This window comes from Elephas maximus, chromosome 3 (assembly GCF_024166365.1).
Source record: "Elephas maximus indicus isolate mEleMax1 chromosome 3, mEleMax1 primary haplotype, whole genome shotgun sequence".
Lineage (NCBI taxonomy): Eukaryota > Metazoa > Chordata > Mammalia > Proboscidea > Elephantidae > Elephas > Elephas maximus.
In genome coordinates, this window is record NC_064821.1 from 190,478,094 (window position 1) to 190,500,332 (window position 22,239).

General features: G+C 44.1%; 1 protein-coding gene across 1 annotated transcript; it reads right to left on the reverse strand.

Moving 5' to 3' along the window:
- Positions 1–18,596: 18,596 nt before the first annotated feature.
- On the reverse strand, positions 18,597–20,237 carry LOC126071474 (protein S100-A7-like). The gene is made up of 2 exons (XM_049875667.1): positions 20,067–20,237; positions 18,597–18,755 (listed from the first exon to the last, which is right to left on the reverse strand). Exons 1-2 carry the CDS (start codon positions 20,235–20,237, stop codon positions 18,597–18,599), a joined length of 330 nt encoding a protein of 109 aa, XP_049731624.1.
- Positions 20,238–22,239: the final 2,002 nt, after the last annotated feature.

The following is a 22,239-nucleotide window of genomic DNA, read 5'->3' on the forward strand; positions in this document are numbered from 1 at the left end:
TGTTCTGGAATCTAGGACCAGTCATGCCGTGTGAGGTCCCTGAGACCGTGCAGGGAAATGCTGTGATGCTTGCTATGCACAGAGAAGGGAGGGGGCTGAGCTTCCATTCTCAGGAGCCTGCCTACCCCTAAATGCTGGTTATTGCAAGATTACACTGGTGAACAATAAAGGGCACCACACTCATTGCAAAGCTCTCCAGCCAAGCATTGTATATATTCTTTGCCTCAACTCCCAAGCTTTGCCATAAAACCTTACCAAGGGTATAGGAAATCAGGGCATGTGTGTTGGCAGTCCAAGATCTGCTGTCCACAGCAGGGAAGCAGTCCTGAAGAATCTGATTTTGGTTCACTCTGGACAGGTCCAGGAGCTAGGACCCCCTCAGAGTCCTGGACCTTTCCCCATCCCCTCAGCAGCACACATGCACACACACCAGGATGATGGCTCTTGATGGCCATAGAGTACACTCTGGTACAGCCTCCACACTGACAAAATGGGCACTTCCTATTGATAAGCGTGAGCAGGAATAAAAATCCACTGAAGCATTTGCAAAAACAGGTTATATCTCCAGGTTGAAAATCAGGAGAATTGCATGCCAAGTTCCTTGATTTGGTGGCAGGTTAGGAGGTCTTCGGATTATCCAGGGTTGTGGGTTGTTGACCCCTGATCCCCTCTCAGTCAAACAAATCAATACCTAAGCTGCCCTAAAAAGGTCTAGTCTAGGTTAAGCAACGTGTAATGGTTTTCCAAGGACTGAGGGAATTCCTGGATACAGCGCTAAACCCAGGAAAGTCCCAAGCAAACCAGAACAAGTTGGTCACCGATGTCTGGACTCCGGAAAGCGGATTGTTACACAGCTGTACCCACGTGGTTATGCCACATAGTGATGCTTAGAGTTTGCGCTGGACTGGGCACAGGACTGAAGCAAAAGAACAACGGCATCTTTATCACCAAGAACTCCTCACTAAAATAGCAATCCCTCTTCACCTAGGCCATGAATGTAGGCAGTTGATAATAGGCTAAATGTTTCTACCCAAAGACAATGAAATTCACATGGTGGTAACCCAGTCAGGGAAGATATTCCAGACCTATTGCGATGTGACTGGTTTGGTCACTGGGGACAGTGAAGATCTGTGCTTATAGGGCAGTGGGCTTTTGCCCTCACAGGCCTGTGGACTGACCCCATCTTTCCAGGCAAGGCTGAACCTGGCCAAGGCAATAGAGTATGAGAGGCCCAGAACTAGAGGCAAGACAGAATATAAGATTAATTGGTTTATCCCTGAAGTATTTCACTGGGAACATTTTGAGAAGCCTCAAGCACAGATAGCTGATAAAATTCAAGTAAGAAGGAGAGTTAGTGGCCAATGGGATAAAGTGGACACTGGTTATCCTGGGGATGCCTTTGTCCTCAGCTCACATTGGAGCCATTTTCCCCAGTCATCCCCCATGACTGGAGACTCATAGTGTCAACTTTAGAGCTGGAATGGTTGTGGCCCAATATCCTGATTTTATACATAAAAACACTGAAGCCCAGCGAAGGAGTGAATAACCCAAGTTCATATGGTCTAGCTGGAGAATTGATATCCAGTTAAAGGCAGCTTACCCTGCTCTTCAGATATTGCACCTTGGACTTTACACCGGAAGGAATAAAGGGGGCTGATGCGAACTCCGTGATGCATCACTGAGGAGAAGGACAAGTTGTAAAGAACAGAACCATCTCTATATTTCAGAGCTGGCCAGTGCCCAGACAAGACATGCTGGCAGGGGTCTAGTGCCCAGTCCCAGGGATTCCCAACAGAGTCCTCAGATGCACAAGAACCCTGGGACCTACCTGTGTTTTCTGAGCCTTCCGATCCCTCCCAAGTCCCAGGACCTGAGTTGGGGTGATAGAATACATTGAGTTGAAGCAGAGGCTGCATTCAAACTCCAGCTAATAGGGAGAAAACAGCATCCTCTGTCCTACAGCATCCCAATAGGGTCTGGAATGTCTTCCCTGACTGGGTCACCAGCATGTGGATTTTATTTTGTTTGGGTATAGGTTATATCATCTTATGAATGTACCCACCAATGTCCAATATCAAGCTCTGATGCTCAAAAAACAAAAACTTTTCTAAACTATCAATAACAAAAATTTATTCCAATCAGCAATATCAGAGGCATATACAGAACACTCCACCCAACAGCAACCAAGTACACATTCTTCTCTAGTGCACATGGAACATTCTCCAGAATAGAGCACATATCAGGGCATAAAACAAGCCTTAACAGAATCCAAAACATTGAAATTCTACAAAGCATCTTCTCTGACCATAAGGCCATAAAAGTGGAAATAGATAACAGAAAAAGCAGGGAAAAGAAATGAAACACATGGAAACTCAACAATACCCTGCTCAAAAAAGCCTGGATTATAGAAGACATTAAGGATGGAATAAAGAAATTCATAGAATCCAATGAGAATGAAAACATTTCCTATCAGAATCTTCGGGACACAGCGAAAGCTGTGCTCAAGGTCGATTTATATCAATAAATGCGCACATACAAAAAGAAGAAAAGGCCAAAATCAAAATCAAGAAATTTTGAAAAAATCCACAACAAAATTCTAGCCAATAGAGTTCAACAACATATCAAACAAATAATTCACCGTGACCAAATGGGATTCATACCAGCTATGCAGGGATGGTTCAACATCAGAAAAACAATTAATCTTTTTTTTTTTTAATCACGTAAATAAAACCGAAGACAAGAATCACGATTTTATCAATTGATGCAGAAAAGGCCTCTAGCAAAGTTCAACATCCATTCATAATAAAAACTCTCAGCAAAATAGGAATAGAAGGAAAATTCCTCAGCATAATAAAGGGCATTTATACAAAGCTAAGAGAAAACATCATCCTAAACACAGAGAGCCTGAAAGCATTCCCCTTGAGTTCCGGAGCCAGACAAGGATGCCCGTTATCAACGTTCTTATTCAACATTGTGCTGGAGGTCCTAGCCAGAGCAATTAGGTCAGACAACGACATAACGGGCAACTAGATAGGCAATGAAGCAGTAAAAGTATCTCTATTTGCACAAGACATGATCTTATACACAGAAAACCCTAAAGAATCCTCGAGGAACCTACTGAAACTTATAGAGCAGTTCAGCAGAGTATCAGGATACAAGGTAATCATACAAAAATCAGTTGGATTCCTCTACACCAGCAAAAAGAACATTGAGGAAGAAAAAACCAAATAAATACCATTTACCTTACCCACCAAGAGGATAAAAGACATGGGAATAAATCTTACCAGAGATGTGAAAGACTTATACAAAGAAAACTACAAGACTCTACTGCAAGAAACCAAAACAGAACTACAAAACTGGAAAAACATACTCTGCTCATGGGTAGGAAGACTTAACTTTGTAAAAATGTCTATTCTACCAAAAGCCATCTATAGATACAATACAATTCGGATCTGAATTCCAGCAATATTTTTAAATGAAATGGAGAAAGAAATCACGAACATCATATGGAAGGGAAAGAGGCCCTGGATAAGTAAAGCAAAGCTGAAAAAGAAGAACAACGTGGGAGGCCTCACTCTACCTGATTTTAGAACCTATTATACTACCACAGTAGTCAAAACAACCTGGCACTGGTGCAACAACAGATACATAGACCAATGGAACCGAACTGAGAATCCAGACATAAATCGATCCACATATGAGCAGCTGATATTTGACAAATGCCCAAAGTCAGTTAATTGGGGAAGAGGCAGTCTTTTTAACAAGTGGTGCTGGAATAACGGGATATCCATCTGCAAAAAATGAAACAAGACCTATACCTCACACTATGCTCAAAAAAGAACTCAAAATGGATCAAAGACCTAATATAAAATCTAAAACGAGAAACATCATGGAATAAAAATAGGGACAACATTAGGAGACCTACTACATAGCATAAACAGTATACAAAACATTACTAGCAATCCAGATGAAAATCTAGATAACTGGGAGCTCCTAAGAATCAAACACCTATGCTCATCCAAAGACTTCAACAAAAGAGTCAAAAGATTACCTACAGACTGGGAAAAACATTTTAGCTATGACATTTCCGATCAGTGCCTGATCTCTAAAATCTACAGGATACTGCAAAAACTCAACTACAAAAAGACAAATAACTCAATTTTAAAAAACGCAAAAGATATGAACAGACACTTCACTAAAGAAGACACTCAGGCAGCTAACACATACACGAGGAAATGTTCATGATCATTAGCCATTACAGAAACGCAAATCAAAATTACAATGAGATTTCATCCCACTCCAACAAGCCTGGCATTAAACCAAAAAACACAAAACAGTAAATGTTGGAGAGGCTGTGGAGAGATTGGGACACTTATACATTGCCGGGGGGGATGTCAAATGGTACAACCACTTTGGAAATCGATTTGGTGCTTCCTTAAAAAGCTAGAAATAGAATTACCATATAATCCAGCAATCCCACTCCTTGGAATATATCCTAGAGAAATAAGAGCCTTTACAGGACCAGATATATGCACATCCATGTCCATTGCAGCACCCTTTACAATAGCAAAAAGAGGGAAGCAACCAAGGAGCCCATCAACAGATGAACGGATAAAGAAATTATGGTATATTCACACAATGGAATACTACACATCCATAAAGAACAGTGATGAATCTGTGAAACATTTCATAACATGGAGGAATCTGTTGGGCATTATGCTGAGTGAAATTAGTCAGATGCAAAAGGACAAATATTATACAAGACAACTATTATAAGAACTCGAGAAATAGTTTAAACAGAGAGTAAAATATCCTTTGATGGTTACAGGAGGTGGGAGGGAGGGGGAGTGGGAGAGGGGTATTCACTAATTAGAAAATACATAACAACTACTTTAGAAGACTGGACAGACAACACACAACACAGGTATATTCAGCATTCTTCACCATCACCACAATTCAGAGGCATCCATTCTTCTTCAGTCTTCCTTATTCATTCTCCAGCTTTCACATGCATAGGAGGCAATTGAAAACACCATGGCTTGGGTCAGGCACACCTTAGTCTTCAAGGTGACATCTTTGCTTTTCAACAATTCAAAGAGCTCTGTTTCAGCAGAGTTGCCCAGTGCAATGCATCTTGTGACTTCCTGACTGCAGCTTCCACCTGTGTTGATTGTGACTCCAAGTAAAATGAAATCCTTGACACCCTCAATCTTTTCTCCCTTAATCATGATGTTCCTTACTGGTCCAGTTGTGAGGATTTTTGTTTTCTTTATGTTGATCTTCATCAGTACTTGCTTCAAGTCCTCTTCACTTTCAGCAAGCAAGGTTGTATCATCTGCATAATGCAGGTTGTTAATGAGTCTTCCCCTGTCTTAGTCATCTAGTGCTGCTATAACAGAAATGCCAGATCCCGATGGCTTTAACAAAGAGAAGTTTATTCTCTCACAGTCCAGTAGGCTAAAAGTTCAAATTCAGGGCATCAGCTCCAGGAGAAAGCTTTCTCTCTCTCTGTTGGCTCTGAAGGAAGGTCCTTGGGATGCATCAGTCTTCCCTTGATCTGGGAGCATCTCAGCACAGGAACCTCAGCCCAAAAGATGTGCTCTGCTCCCAATGCTGCTTTCTTGGTGGTATGAATTTCCCGTCTCTCTGCTTCCTTCTCTCTTTTATATCTCAAAAGGGATTGGTTTAAGACACTACCTAATCTTGTAGGCCTCATCAATATAACTGCAGCTAATTCATCTTATTACACCATAGCGTTACGATTTACAACATACAGGGAAATCACATCAGAAGATAAAATGATAGACAATCCTAACAATCATACAAGGGAATCATGGCCTAGCCAGGTTGAGAGATATTTTGGGAAGACACAATCTAGTCCATGCCATTCTCCAATCCTGATGTCCCATTTCTTCTTCACACTGTCCAGTTTCTCAGATTATTTCCTCAGCATACAGATTTCTCAGATTATTTCCTCAGCATACAGATTGAATAGGTACTGTGAAAGGACTTCAAAACCTGTAGTATCCCCTTATTCTCTTCTAATGACTGCCTCTTGATCCATGTACAGATTCCTCATGGGCAATATTAATTGTTCCTGAATTCCCGTTTTCTGCAATGTTATCCATAATGTGTTATGATCCACACAGTCGAATACCTTAGTGTAGTCAATAAAACACAGGAAAACATCTTTCTGGTATTCTCTGCTTTCAGCCAGGATTTATACAACATCAACAGTGATATCCCTGGTTCCACATCCTCTTCTAAACACAGCTTGAATTTCTGGCAGTTTCCTATTGATATACTTCTGTAGCCACTTTTGAATGACCTCCAGCAAAATACTGCTTACATGTGATATTAATGTGTTGTTTGATAATTTCCACATTCAGTTGGATCAGCTCTCTTGGTAATAGGCATAAATATGGATGTCTTCCAGTCGATTGCCCAGGTAGCTGCCATCCAGATTTCTTGGCATAAATGAGTGAGCAGTTCCAGCGCTGTGTCCATTTGTTGAAACATCTCAATTGATATTCCGTCAATTCCTGGAGCCTTGTTTCTGGCCAATCACTTCAGTGCACCTTCGACTTCTTCCTTCAGTACCACTGGTTCCTGATCATATGCTACCTCCTGAAATGGATGAACATTGACCAATTCTTTATGGTGTAGAGACTCCGTGTATTCCTTCCATCTTCTTTGTATGCTTTCTGTATCGTTTAATATTTTCCCCCTAGAATCCATGAGTATTGCAACTCAAGACTTGAATTTTTTCTTCAGTTCTTTCAACTCAAGTAATCCTGAGAATGTCCGTCACTTTTGGTTTTCTATCTCCAGCTCTTTACATGTGTCAGCATAACGTTATACTTTGTTTTTTCAGCAGCTCTTTGAAATCTTCTGTTCAGCTCGAACATTTATTTACTGATTATTTTTCTTAGAATAAAAAAATGCTACAATAAAATCCTTTTGTTGTTTGTATCTCTGTGGAAACCCCAGAGGAGGAAAGGCTGGGAAAATGGTTCTACAAAAAGAAGGACCATCATAAGCACAAAAGATCTCTAAGCCCCACTGTCCCAAGGCAGGAAGAAAGGACTCCTACAAAGGATTGTCTACTGATATGAGCCAGAAATGGGAAGCAGGAGGCAGAGTGGGTGGTAGGAGAAAGGCAGCATTAAGTACCTCAATCAAAGTATTCCCCCAACAGATCATGCTTATGTCTCTGGTCAAGAGGTAATGGCATCTCGTGTGAACACAGGATTCTTTAGTTCTTCTTGCAGTGGCAACATCTCCCTGAAAAGCAACTATGACCTGAGTTTGGGAGAATTCGTAATTATCCAAGAAGATATCCAAACCAATACACTAGTAAGAGAAATAGTTGCCAATTGCTTTTCAGTGAAAGACTTCATACAGCAGCAAGGGCATCAACAACACCCAAACATAAATGGGCCTGACTCCAAAACTCAAACTCTTAACCACTGCTCTCTATTGCCCGTTCCTCACCAGTCTAAACAGTAACATTAGGCTCCCATCCAATTCCTTGGAATTCCCTGAAAATTAAAACACAGGTGTGGTGTAATGAATTACTTCTTATGCCCCTTCTAGCCGTGGCCTTTGTGACTCACACACAATGATGGAGTGGGACTATGCAAATCAGGTATATAGATCATTTGATGGTTAAGAGTTATGTGCCAATTTGGCTAGACCACGATTCCCAATATTATATGATTCTCCTCTATTTTGGGGGTCCTGTGTCCTGACCTCTAATGTTGATGAGGCAGGATTGGTGTAGGGTGTGTCTTGGATTGCAGCCTTGCAGGAGGGCTTGACTCAAGTCCCACCCTTATTCAAGTTATGTCCTTCCCTGCAGTGTGGCCTGCATGTAAGGTATAAGTGTGGATGACCTGGCAGGATTCTCTCTCTCTCCGCCTCTGAATCCCAAATCTAGTACATGATCAATTCACCTCCAGTTCCTGGGACTTGAGCCAAAGGCCTACTGTCTGAACTGCCAATTATGGGTTCACAGACCTCCACAGCCCCATGGGCCAGCAGCTTATCATCTGACCTGATTCTGCAGCCTTGTGAGCCAGCACCCTGCGGTCTGAACTGCCAGTTTGGGTTCATCAGACCCCGTAGCCGCGTGGGTCGAGAAAAGCTTCCACCTGACTCAGATTTGGGACTCGCCAGCCTCTACAACTTCTTGAGCCTTTTCCTTTACATGTCCATGAGTTCTGTGAGATGTTGCAGTGAATTACATAATCCAAAGAAGGGAGGGAGAGTATTGAAGGGAGAGGGATTAGTTGATGTTAGAGATGATGGAGTGGTACAGTAGTTTGGAAAAGTTGGACATTTAGCACGTCTTCAACCTCTGCGTCATACAATCCAGCTCTGTGCTGATCCTTCTAAAAGAAACTTTTGTTGAACTATCTAATTAAAATTTTGAGCTCAGGGATGTGGCTGAGTTCACTGTCCCAGTTGCCTCGTTCACAGCTAAGCCGTGGACTTGACGCTAAACTCCTCTGAAAATTAACTCAATTTAACCCCAAGCTCCTCTCTCCTAGTGAATAAGGCAGACTGCCAAGTGAGTCTGACACCTGTCAGAATATTTACAGACCAACACACATGAGTTATATGCCCATTCCAAAGATCCTGGCTTTGAGAAGCTCACATCTCTGAGTGCAGACAAACAAACAAAAACAGAAAACATAATACAGACTGGTGAGTCCTAAAACCTGTCTGAGCAGAAGGTATAAATTGAACACAGCTTGTGGAGGGAAGCTCAGCACTGAAGTTAGAAGGTAGAGTAAGAGAGTGAGAGGTTCAAAATCTAGAGGCCCTGCTCTGGCAAAGATTTATCTAAACCTCCAGCCTCATGTCACCCTTGCTGCTGAGAACTGAAGCAACAATTGTGGGTCCACACAGAAAGTGGAGAATTTAAAGGTTGTGTGTCAACTTGGCTGGGCCATGGTTCTCAGTGCTTTGACAGTTATGTAATGATATAGTCTGAAAGTCATGTAATGATGTAACTTGGCAGTAAGGTAATTATGAAGCTATCTTCCCTTTTGTGATATAATGCAATTGCTTCCATGATGAGATCTGATGTGATCAGCCAATCAGTTGTAAGAGGAGTTGCCTCAGGAATGTGGCCTACATCCAATGGATATGGACATTCTGTCAAAGCTCTCTGGCTTTTCCTCACTCTAGATCCTGCATCCCATTCGTCATCATCTGACCTCTGGGTCTTGGGACTTGAGCCAGCAGCCTACCATATTGCATGCCGATCTTGGGATTCAGCAGCCTCCACAGCCTATGAGCCAGCAGCATGCTGTCTTACCTCCCGATCTTGGATTAGTCAGTCCCTGCTGCTACAAGAGACAGAAGAAGCCTCTAGGCTGATGCCTAATCCAAGGATTTGAAGCTGCTAAAATTGCAAGACACATTTCCTTGAGATAAATCTCTCTATATATAAAGCACTGGGTTTTATACAGATAAACATATGTAGATAGATGATAGGTAGATAGAAGATAGGCAGACAGATGGAGAGATGATAGACAGACAGACAGATATACGGATAAACAATCAACAGATAGGCAATCGCCGGATAGACGATCGACGGATGGATCGATCGGCAGATGGATGGATCGGTCAAAGAAGGGACAGATCGATAGATCAATAAAGATATAGATATATAGGTATATAGACAGATATATACACGGTTCGTTGTTTTCCTTCTCGAGAACCCAGCCTAAGACATTTCACACCAAGAGTGGGTCCAGGGAAAGAAAATTAAAAGGATGAGTTTTCTAATTTTTTTCTCAAGTCTGCTTAGTCTTAAAGATGTTGATGGCTCTGCTTCCAGTAGGAACGAGGGCATTGCTAATCCATGACATGAGGTGGCAATAGAAACACACAAAATATCACCACCAATAGATGAAGTATTTGTGAGAGGTGAAGCTCAGAATGATTGTATGTTTCATACTTTTCTACAATTTTGTCACAATAAGAAGTATGAGGAAGATACTTCCTTGGTCATACATTCACTAGACAAAGTGGTAAAAGAAAGAGGTGAGCTCAGAACTTCAGAGTTACAGCTCAAGTGCCACACAAATGACCTCAAAGTTGCCACTTGTGCCCTGAAAGAAAACCTTATTCTTGTAGTAAATGAGCTGATATTGCCAAAAACAAACCCAGAATCTAATCAGAGTGGCTGAATTACAATGCCAATTGAATTCCCAAACTCTCATGGTTTCTGAAGTTAAAGTGAGAGTATGGGTAGGGAAGATATAGGATCCTTAAACGTGGGATGGGGACATATCCGTAGATAATCAGGAAGCTGTGGATATTGAGACCCAAAATTCTCTTGAATCACTCCTGCCAACAGGACCATTCCTCTCACTCCCATCTGAATAGATTACTGCATCTTCATCTGCTAAGTCACAATCTCCACTCAAATCATTAGCCTCTCCACCCTCATCTGATGAGATTAACCCAGCTGTGTCTGAAGAACCTTTGTGTAAGATATTGCCTGGCACTGCATCTGAGTCATTGCTTAGGGCATAACCTGAGACAGAAGCCTTACAGGACATTGCTGAATGTTCTCAGGACACATCCCCACCACCCATTTTTGCTTTCAGACCTATAACTAGATGTAAGTCCCAGGGAGTCCCAAAAGGTGAAATACAAAGTGTGACCCAGGAAGTGGTACTCTACATTCTAAAGTAAGTCCTTGGCTTTTTAATATGTACAAACAGAAATGGGAATATGTATGAGAAAGGCTTTTCAAGGAGAATAGTGAAAGGAGCATAAAGTTAGATCGGTCTGAGATTATTGTTATGGGCCCAATAAGCTCAGATTCTTCATTCAATGTTTCAGCTCAAGAGGTTAGAAAATAATCTAATAGTTTATTTGGTTGGTTCGTTGAAGCATGGGTTCCATGGTGGCCTATACTAAATCCAGTTGAAGCACCAGAGCCGCCTAGGTATGCTATACAAGAAGGTGTCCAAAGCCTTAGGGAAATGGTAGAGTAGACCCACAGACCCACCCATGGAGGGCCCAGAGGACACACCTTTACCACAACAGTGGGGAACACATTTGCGAAAGGAGCTCCACCACCCTTAAAGCCTGCTGTGATTGCTATTTTACGTAAGTTAGATTTGACAATGGGAACTTTGCTAACTGAATTAAGACACCTAAAATCAAATCAAGCCGATTGGACCCTGTGGTGGTAGAGGCCAAGTGGTAGCACTCAGTCAACAAAGACAAGGTGGGCTTGGTTACCATAATGGCCAGTGGATTCAAAGCAGTAATCAGAACAGTCTGACTCATATGGACTTATGGAGTTGGAACTTAGTCATGGTGCCCCTAGGAGTCGAATAGATGGGAAATCTACTAAATATTTACTTGATCTGTACAAGTAGAAGAATTCTAGGTTAAAGGAACAGCATTCTAACTCAAATTGCCAGAATAGAGAGTCACGGCCCTTCAATCAGTTCCCAGACTTGACGGAGTTTACAGGCCCAAAATCCACTGGATGAAAAGGAGCCCAGGTCCCTTGATGAAGGATCCCACTGCATCAACAAAAACTATACTGTTAATCTTTCTGCCAGCCTTCCCCCAAAGAGATCTACAGCCTTTTAAGACACTGAATCTTCACTGGGGAAAAGGAAATAATCAGAATTTCTGGGTATTACCAGAGAGTGGCTCTGAACTGGCACTAATTTCAGGAGACCCAAAATGACACTGTGGCCCACCAGTCAGAGTGAGGGCATAGGGAGATCAAGTTCTTAATGGAGTCTTAACTCAGGCTCACATTACACTGGGTCCCCAAATCCATTCTGTACTGATTTCCCCAGATCCCAAATGCATAACTGGAAAAGATACACTCAACAACACTCAGCACCACCACATTGGATCCCTGAAGTGGTCTAAGGCTATTACGGCAGGAAAAGCCAAATGGAAGCCATTAGAACTACCCCTACCTAAGAAAATAGGAAGCCAAAAGCAGTACCATATTCATGGAGGGATTGTAGACCTTACTGTCTCTATTAAGGAGTTCAAGGATGCACAGGTGGTGATTCTTACCACATTCCTATTCAACTAACCTATTTGGCCTGTGCAAAAAATAGATGGATCTTGGAAAAGAAGAGTGATCATAATAAACTTAACCAGGTTGTGACCATAGTTGCAGCTGCTGTTCCAGATGTGGTTTCATTGCTGGAGCAAATTAATACATCTCCTGGTACCTTGTATGCAATTAGTGATATGGCCAATGCATTTTTCTCAATTCTGGTTGATGAGTGCACACCAGAAGCAGTTTGACTTCAGCTAGTAAGGCCAACAGTACATTTTCGCTGTCCTAGATCAGAGGTAGATCAACTCCCCAGCCCTATGCCATAATTGAGTCTGCAGGGAATTTGATCACCTTTATTTTCCACAAGATGTCACACTGTTCCATTAAATTGATGACATTATTCTGATTGGACCTAGTGAAGAAGCAGTGTCAATGACTCTGGACTTATAGGTAAAACACTTGAGTGCTAGGAGGTGGGAATTAATTCAACAAAAATTTAGGCCCCTTCCACCTCAATGAAATATCTAGGGGTCTTGTAGTGTGGGGCATGTCGAGACTTTTCTTCTAAAGTGGAAATAAGTTCTTGCATCTGGCTCCTCCCACAACTAAAAAGGATGCACAACGACTTGTGAATCTCTTTGCATTTTGGAGGCAATATATCCCTCAGCTAGGTGTGTTACTCTGGCCTATGCATCAAGTGACTTAAAAAACGCTAGTTTGAATTGGGGCCCAGGACAACAGATGTATCTTCGACAGCTTCAGGCGGCTCTGCAAGCTGCTCTGCCACTTGGGCCATATAATCCAGTTGATCCAATGGTATTTGAAATGTCAGTGGCAGATAGAGATATTGTCTGGAGTCTTTGACAAGCCACTATTGGTGAATCACAGTGTAAACCCTTAGGATTTTGGAGCAAAACCCTGTCATCCTCTGAAGATAACTGCTCTCCTTTTGAAAAACAGCTTTTCGCTTGTTACTGAGCCTTAGGAGAGACTGAACGCTTAACCGTGCTTAGCCATAGACCACCAAGTGACCATGTGGCCTGAAGTGCCCATCAGGAACTGGGTGTTGTCTGACTGACAGAACCATAAAGTCAGACGTGCACAGCAGCACTCTGTCATTAAATGGAAGTGTTATATATGAGACTGGGCCCAAGCAGAGCCCAAAGATACAAGTAAGTTGAATGAGGAAGTGGCCCAAATGCCTAGGGTCTCAACTCTTGTCCTGTAACCTACCCTCTCCCAGTATGCAATTAAGCCCTCATAGGGACTTCTTACGATCAGGTGACTCAGGAACAGAACAATCATGCCTGGTGTACAGATGGTTCTGCACGATATGCAGGCACCACTCAAAAGTGGACAGTGACAGCACTATAGGCCCTTTCTTCCTGAAGGTCAGTGCTGAAGGACAATTCTCCCAATGGGCAGAACATCAAGCAGTGCACCAGGCACTTCATTTTGTTTGGAAGGAGAAATAGCCAGATGTGTGATTCTGTACTGATTCACAAACTGTGGCCAGTGGTTTGGCTCATCAGTCAGGGACTTGGGATGAACTTGATTGGAAAGTAGGAGATAAGGGGGTACAGGGAAGAAGTATGTGGATAAACCTCTCCGGATGGATGAAAGAAGCGAATATATTTGTTTCTGATGTGAATGTTCACCAAAGGGTGCCCTTGGCAGAAGAGTATTCTAAAAATCAAGTGGATAGGAAGACACATTCCATGGAAACAAGTCATCCTCTTTCTAAGCCACTTGGGTCATTGCCCAGTGGCCTCATGAATGAAGGTGCCTTGGTGGCAGAGATGGAGGTTATCCCTGGGCTCAGTAACATATACATCCGCTGACCAAGGCTGACTTGGCTACAGCCACCGCTGAGTGCCCAATCTGCCAGCAGCAGAGACCAACATTGAGTCCTGGATGTGGTAGCATTCCTCAAGGTGACCAACCAGAAGACTGGTAGCACGTTGACTACATTCGACTGCTTCCATCATGGAAAGGACAGCATTTTCTTCGTACTAGAATAGACACTTAATCTGGATATGGATTTGCCTTCCCTGAATTCCATGTTTCTGCCAAAACTACCACCCTTGGGCCTACAGAATGCTTTTTCCACCATCATGGTATCTCACAGCAGCATCTCATAACAATGGATTCACCTCACAGCAAATGAAATGCAGCAATGGGCCCACCCTCATGGAATTCACTGGTATTACCATGTTGTCCATCATCCTGAAGCAGCTGGCTTAATAGAATAATGGAATGGTCTTCTAAAGACAATTAAAGCACCAGCTAAGTGCCAATACCTTGCACAGCTGGGGCAATGTTCTCCAGAAAGGTGTATATACTCTGAACCAGAGTCCAATATATAATTTTGTTCCTCCCATAGCCAGGATTCATGGGTCCAGGAATCAAGGGGTGGAAATGGGATGGCACCACTCACTATTACCCCTAGTCACCCACTCATAAAATTTTGGTTTCCCGTCCCTTCAACCCTATGCTTTGTGAGTCTAGCGGTCTTAGTTCCAAAGGGAGGAATGCACCCACCATAAGACACAGCACTGATTCCATTGAACTGGAAGTTAAGAATGCCTCCTGGCCACTCCTCATGTTTCCGGATCCACAGACAAATAAGAGAGTTACTACGTTGGCTGCTTTAATTGACCCTGGTTACCATGTGCAAATAAGATTCCTATTACATAATGGAGGTGATGAAGAGTATGTCTGGAATACATGAGATCCCTTAGGACATCTCTAAGTACTACTAGCATCTGTGATTACAGAGAATGGAAAACTACAGCAGCCCAATTTGGACATGACTACTAATGGCCCAGACCCTTCAGGAATGAAGGTTGCGTCACCCCACCAAGCAAAGAACCACAACCAGCTAAAGTGCTTGCTGAGGGCAAAGGGAATGCAAAATGGGTGGTGGAAGAAGGTCGTTCTAAATACCAGTTACAACCACATACCCAGTTGCAGAAACAAGGATTGTAATTGTTATGAACATTCCTTCTTTGTATTTGTGCATCAAATATTTTTGTTTTCTTCATTTATAAACTATAAGATGTAAACGGGTTTTTGATTATATGCATGTTGGTTATGTTCGGTGCAAGTACAACTGTGTAATTGTCTTTATTCAGAGATTGTCTATGGTTAAAGAGATGTGTACAGGTGCCAAGTTGACAATGGGTGGACTGTGATTGGTAAGGCTGTTTTTCAACTTGCCTGGGCCATGATTCTCAGTGATTTGGCAGTTCTCTAATGATGTAGTTTGGCGATCATGTAATGATGTAGTTTTCACAGTTATGTCACGATATTATTTGGCAGTTATGTAATCATGCATTTATCCTTTATTTTGTGATATAATGTAATCACTTCCATGATGTGATCTGATATGATCAGCCAACCTGTTGTAAGGGGGTTTCCTCAAGGATGCGGCCTGCATCCAATATATATGGACATTCTGGCAAAGCTCTCTGGTTTTTGCTCACTCCTGAACCTGCATTCCACTCGTCATCATCCGAACCCTGGTTCTTGGGACTTGAGCCAGCGGACTGCCATATTGACTGCCAATCTTGGGGTTTTAGGCCTCTCCAGCCTGTGAGCCAGCAGCCTGCTGTCTTACCTCCAATCTTGGATTCATCAACTTCCACAGTCTATGAGTGAGCAGCCTGCCATCTGACTTGCCAATCTTGAATTCATCAGCCCCTGCTGCTACGTGAGCCAGGAGAAGTCTCCAACCTGACACCTGACCCACAGGCTGGGGTCTCGCCAGCCTCCTACAGTGGTGTGAGCCATTTCCTTGAGATAAATCTCTCTCTCTCTTTTTGTCTCTCTCTCTGTCTCTTTGCTAGCACTGTGGTTAAGAGCTACGGCAGCTAGCCAAAAGGCCGGCAGGTGAAATCCACCAGCCATTCCTTGGAAATACTCTTGGGAAGTTCTACTCCATTCTATAGGGCCACTATGACTTGGAATCAACTCAACAGCAACAGGTTTACTTCTCTAGAGAACCCAGCCTAAGACACCATCCAGGTTCCAATGCCTACCTTTGCAAGAACCCATTTTCGTGATTCTATGGATGACCCCAACAGCTCTTTGGACTCTTGATTACCCTGAAGCAGGGTTCTGACCTACTAGGGTTTATAAATATTCTGACAGGTGCCAGAGCCACTTTGCAGTCTGTCCTTATCATGAAGGGCAGAAGAACCTCAGCGTTCAATTCAATTTTCAGAGAAGTTTTTTGTCAACAAATGTTTGTAAACACATACTCTGTGCCAGGTATACTGCCAGGTGTTGAGGATTCAGGGGTACAAACAGTCTCTGCCCTCTACAAACTCATATTATACAAGAGATCAGATAAATGAAGTAGGTGTTGTGGATGCTAGAAACAAAAATCAGCATAATGTACAATAGAGACAGAAAAGGGGAACTTATCACATCCTTGGGGTCACCTCTGAGTACAATCACTACAGAGAAGATGACACTTAAACTCAGAATTAAGACAAGATGTTCCAAGGCAGGCAAGACTAAGAAAGAAGTTTCAGGCAAAGGAAACAGAGACAGCAAATGTAATGATAGCAGGAAACAGCATCGAGTGTTGTGGGGATTTGCAAGCACTTGGATCTATACCCAGAGCATAACTGTTAGGAGGAGTTCAGAGAAAAATGCAGTCAAGGAGGCAGGCAGAAGACCAACTTCAGGGCCATGGCACAAAAACAATCATCACGGATCAGCACCCTGGGTATCAGAAGAGAGGAGACAAAAGTTGAGAATGATTCTAGACTAGGATGTTGCAAGACAGGTGTGGATAAAGAAAAGATAAAAGCCAAGTTGAGTCGTGGTGGTGGATCATGGCGGGTAGGCTGAAGAAAGGAGGTGACACCAGCCAAGGTTGGCAGGAAGAGAGAAGAAAAAGAGGCTTAGAGACCCAAGCTTCTGATTAGTTTGAAAACCAGAGAAAATGAAAGCAAGGGAGAGAAGGAACAGAAAGACTAAGCAGAGGTAGGTGGAAAGGAGAATATCAGAAAGGAGTACAGCCAATTTCTGACAAAGCCCAGAGTGGAAAGGAACCCAAAGTAAAGAGGAGGAATTGGTGAGGAGGAACTTGTTAGTTAATTAGTATATGATTATTATCTTCTCCCAAGCATATCCCGTGGGTGGGATAGAGAAGGAAACAGCAGGTCCGGTTGAAAGATGGGTGTGACCGGTGTGTTAATAGGCGACTGTGACCAAGCAGATAGGAGTGAAGGAACGAGATGGAGTGAACCGCAAGGAGGAGGTGTAGGGGACATGGCCTGGAAGTGACACTGGGGATGGAAGTGATTACTGACCCCTCCTGCCTCCTGTCTCTTTCAGGCTTGAGTAACTCGAGAGTCAGCAGCCCCCTGCCTTCCCAGGGAAAAAGCCACAAGGAGAATGGTGTCCTCCAGAGAGCCAGGGATGGGAAGGCAGCCCCTGTGCCATGTTGGTTTCTGAGTCCTAAGTGCCCAACAGTGTGAGACCACAAGTAGAGGATCCCACACTGGGAGTTTGTTTCTCCCTCTCCACTTTATCTGGCCAAAAGGTTAGTTTATTTTTCAAGTATCACACTGAGGGAGGACTCCTCCAGCACCCAAAAGGGAACACATAACTACTGTGGACCTTAACCAGCCCTATTCTTTCACTTGCTTCCTCTGAGACTTCCTCACTAGACAACAAGCTCTTCAAATCTTCACTTCTGTCTCCACAGTGCACATGTCTCACACCGCAGTGAGGAGAGACACCTCAGAGCAGAAGCTCCCTCTCATTCACACACACACATGCATAAACACACACAAACACACACACACGTTCTGCAGGTTAACACATCACATACAAGCCGAAAAAAATCATATCCATAGACTTCTGCAGGCAGAGCTGGTTCTCAGGACCCTGCTGTTTCTCCTCATTCATGACAATGACCCATAGAGAAAATGCCCACTGGCCCTCAGGCTCACAGGAAGGCATGACTTTGGTCGAGGATGTACTTTTGACCTCAGAGGAGAGATCCAACTCCTCTATGGCCCTTAAAAGCAACTGCAGTGAAGGGATAGGAAATAAAGCATCTGCTCCTCCTCACTGTTCCTTCCTAAACAGCCAGGTGGGTGATGGATATCTCAGTGCCACACCAGAGATACCCCACCACCTACACACTTACGCACAGACAGGCACCACTTGGGAGACAAAGAGACATCCCAGGATCCCAGCTCTATCCCAGGAGAAAAAAGAGCATGTGCCATACTAGCAGGGCCCTTCTGTGATAACAGCAGTTGGGCTACATTGGGGCCTGAGGAGCAGAATTGGGCCTGGGATAAGACCAGGAAGGCCTCTCTGCACTAAATGTCAGCTGGGTTGACCCCCCGCTTGTGGAGAGTCTACAAAGCCGAGAGTCAGTATTTGTGCATTTGTCCACTAATACCACCAAAAGAGAAGGAAGGAGTAATGCAAGTATCAGGTGCAAGGAGGTATTTATTGTTTTGGGGGTCTCTGCAGGCCTCTAGGCTGGACTGGCCAGGGATCACTGTTATCCCCCGGAACAGGGCGGGGCACCATGGCTCTGTTTGTGGTAGTCAGTGGCTATGTCTCCCACTACAGAGAGAAACTCGGAAAAGTCAATCTTCTTATCCTTATTCTTGTCTTTTTTCTCAAAGACATTGCATAAGTAATCTTTGCCCCTTCTTTCCTGTGGGGTAAAAAAACATACAAACAAACATAAAAACATTATCCGGGAAGAAGAGGAGAATAGAGACAGAAGAAGAGACAACACCTAGGGTGAACCAAAGGTGTGGTTGGTCAGGGGAGGTTATGGAGATGGAGAGACGGGGTCAAGCAAAGTCAAGCCCTGACTCATCACTGGAGATCTCTGGTCAAAAATTGGAACTTGCATGGGGAGTACACTGATAAATGACAAGGGGACTCAGTCTCATCCACCACCTCCCCTTCAGGTGCACTGTCTTCATTCTTCCCCCACGGGACCATTACAGCCCAGCCAGTTACTCTCCTCATTCTCTAATGCTCTTCACACTTAAATTCTTTCCCATCAAAGCCTATCAGTTTGGCCCCATTCATTCTGTTCCTTAGTCTCAATCTGTGCTAATGATTCCTTCTAACAGTTAGATGAAATTAGGACTATGAATGTGCTTTGCCCATATGAAAGATGGTGGCCGTGTCTTTGGGTTCATGATTCCCACCGTGTTACCTCTCCTTCCACGGGCAGTGCTAGTTCAGTGGTAGAATTCCCACCTTCCAAACAGGACGCCGGAGTTCAATTCCCCGCCAATGTACCTTGGTGCACAGCCACCACTCACCTGCCAGTGGAGGCTTGCATATTGCTATAATGCTAAAAAGCACCTAACACTAAGCCCTTCTCTCAGGCAAATGTGAAGAAGAGCCTTTAGGAGGCAACCTTTTAACCCAAGGCAACCAGACCCTTGGGGGGACTCTCAGTGACCAGTGGGAGGGCACATGCTTTAGTCTATTCACTGGTTTTCAAATCATAACACTTTCTTGAGTCTCTAATATGTCCACCACTTTTTCTCCTTTTCAAAGCATTTTCACATAAGTCATTTCATTTCAACAATGCCAAAACAGGAAATTAAGTTCTTTTATCTCCTTTTGTAGATGAGAAAACTAAGGATCGGATTGTGGGTGATTTGTCCAGATTCACGCAGCAACAGAGCCCCAGTGGCAGGACAGGTACCCAGGAGAAAAAAGAGCATGACTCTTTGTCCTGAGCTCCTAGAATCTTCCATTCTGCCTCCACATGGGACTGGCCCTGCCTCGGGCCTGGAGGTAAAATGAGGAGAGTAGAGGTGTGGAGATTTATTCAAGGAAGGGCCAGACTCCAGATCAGCCAATCACAAACAGTGTATCCACTTAGCAGTGGGGTCCTCAGACATGCCAAAGCCCATGGACCCTGTCTACCCACCTTATCCCCTCCCTGTACACATAACACAGCCTCTTCCTGCCCCAGACGAGCCAGACCCCTACTCACACAGTCATTGAGGAAGTTGGGGAAGTTCTCCTTCAGTAGCTTCAGCAGGTTTTCCCTGTTGATCTTATCATCATACCCGATGTATCGATGAAATAGTTCAACCAAGCTCAGGACCACATTCTCAGCTGGAGTGTGGCATATCTTGACTTTCTCAGCTGCAATGCTGCTCATCTTGCCTTTTATTCCAAGACAAGAGTCTACAGACAAGATATCAATGAGAATGAACTGGGTGGAAGAGAGTTTGAAGGACAAAGCCAAGGAGTGAGTGAGGGCTGAGCTAAGACAGAACAAAAGGAACTTGTCTTTCTCAAATGGTGAGGTAAATTGGTGCCAGGGAGGGGAGAGTGGAACAAAGTCTTGGGTCTTGAGACCATTCCTGGGGGAGTCTGGGATGAGTGGGAGCGGAACGGTGGAGATCAAGGCTGTGTAAGTGAGGAGTAGAGGCTGAACTGCTGGCGCTGGGTATGCAACTTCTCCTGGCTCATCCGGTTGGAAGCGAGATCACAAAGAGAAACATGAAATCCCAAGGCAAGACTTTCCCACCAAGCATAGCCTTTGGTCTACCCCACTCTCCCCACTTCCACCTAGGAAATCACCAAGGACCACCAGCCTGAGCAATTAGGTCTAGAATCCTGGGTTTTTGGCTATCTGACACAGCAGTAGACCTCCTACCTTCCAAACAGGAGGACCAAGTTCAATTCCGCACCAATGTACCTTGGTGATAACCACCACCGACTGTGACCCCTCCACCCTCCAAGACCTTCCCAGAAGTTATTTTGGAAGACCTTGTGCCCAAACAGCACACTGAAACCAGGGAATAAAGAAAACCAAGGGCTACAGGAGGAACATATTTTTTACCTGACAGTTCTCAGAAAAGCACCTAATAGTGAGAAAAGAGGAATAACAAGATCATCTAGCCCAGCCAGCCCCCCACTGAGACCGGTGGAGAAGAAGGGATATGGGATTTTCCAGGAAAACCACAAGGTCCCACTCTATTAGTTGCAGAACCCACGCATACTGACTCCCAGGTCAGGTTAGCATTCCCCCACAGCTGCAGGCAACAGACTAAGTGGGCACCAGGCATGACTCCTAAGAAAGAACAGAGACAGGTACAGACTTACTGGATCTGAGGAAGATCACGGAGGAGAGAATTAGTGAGATTGTGTATCTAGGCACAAAGCAGGCCCTTTATACAGCTCAGCCTGGGATCTTCCCAGAGGCTGGGTGCCCTGTGGCGGTGTTCATTAGTTTCTCCAAAGATTGCACCACTTTGGGTGGGGAGACACACAGAAGAAGCTATACTCAAAACTTCCTTCTAGATATGCTGGGTCTCCAGTGCCTATCACTATCAGGCCACATTACCACAATTCTGCCCAGCCCAGGCTCCTGGCCAGTGGGAGGAGGCCCCATGCAAGAGAGGTGTGGACAGAGTTGAGTACATTGCCATATCTCAAGGATGATGGAATCTAGGGATCTGGGAGGAAAGAAACACCTGTTTGTTCATTCAGTCATTCCACATCATTTTATCAATGGCTAGTAATAACCGCCTCCTTTACCAAGTTCGGTAAAGAGCCATGCAGTGTGTTACCGTTTTATGTACATTGCCTCAGAGTCCCATGAGAGCCCTGTGAGTTCACATAAGGCTCTCTACCACTGTGAGGTAGGTATTTTCCCTTCTTACAGATAAGCAAATTTGGACCGAGGATGGGTTTCTTAAGGTTACTCAGAATATGACAAATTCAGCATTCAAACCCAGATCTCTCAGACCTCAAAGCCCTCTCCTAATCATACTGCCACCTTGCTGAGCCTCTGATGGTGTACCGTCTGGACTGGGCAAGGGGTCACACCATTGCCTGGCCTGCAGGAGCCCACACTCCAGGACAGGTGACCCTGCACAGAAGCACCCCACAGGTACCTATATCCATGAAACTGTGTCTTCTAGGGCCACAGCGGCAGTGAGTGGGGTGTCTGTGATTTCCAAAGCCCTGGTTGTCACAACTTTCAGGCCATGAGCCTCTCTGCAAGGGCTGTCTGTGGGCACCATTGCCCCAGGAACAAAACCTTTTCTGTCAGGAAAGCTCACTATGTTTTAAAAAACACCTTCTCTGATATCATCTTGCCAGATCCTCACAGGAATCCCCAGAGGGAGACTGCGATTACTGACAGAGGAAGG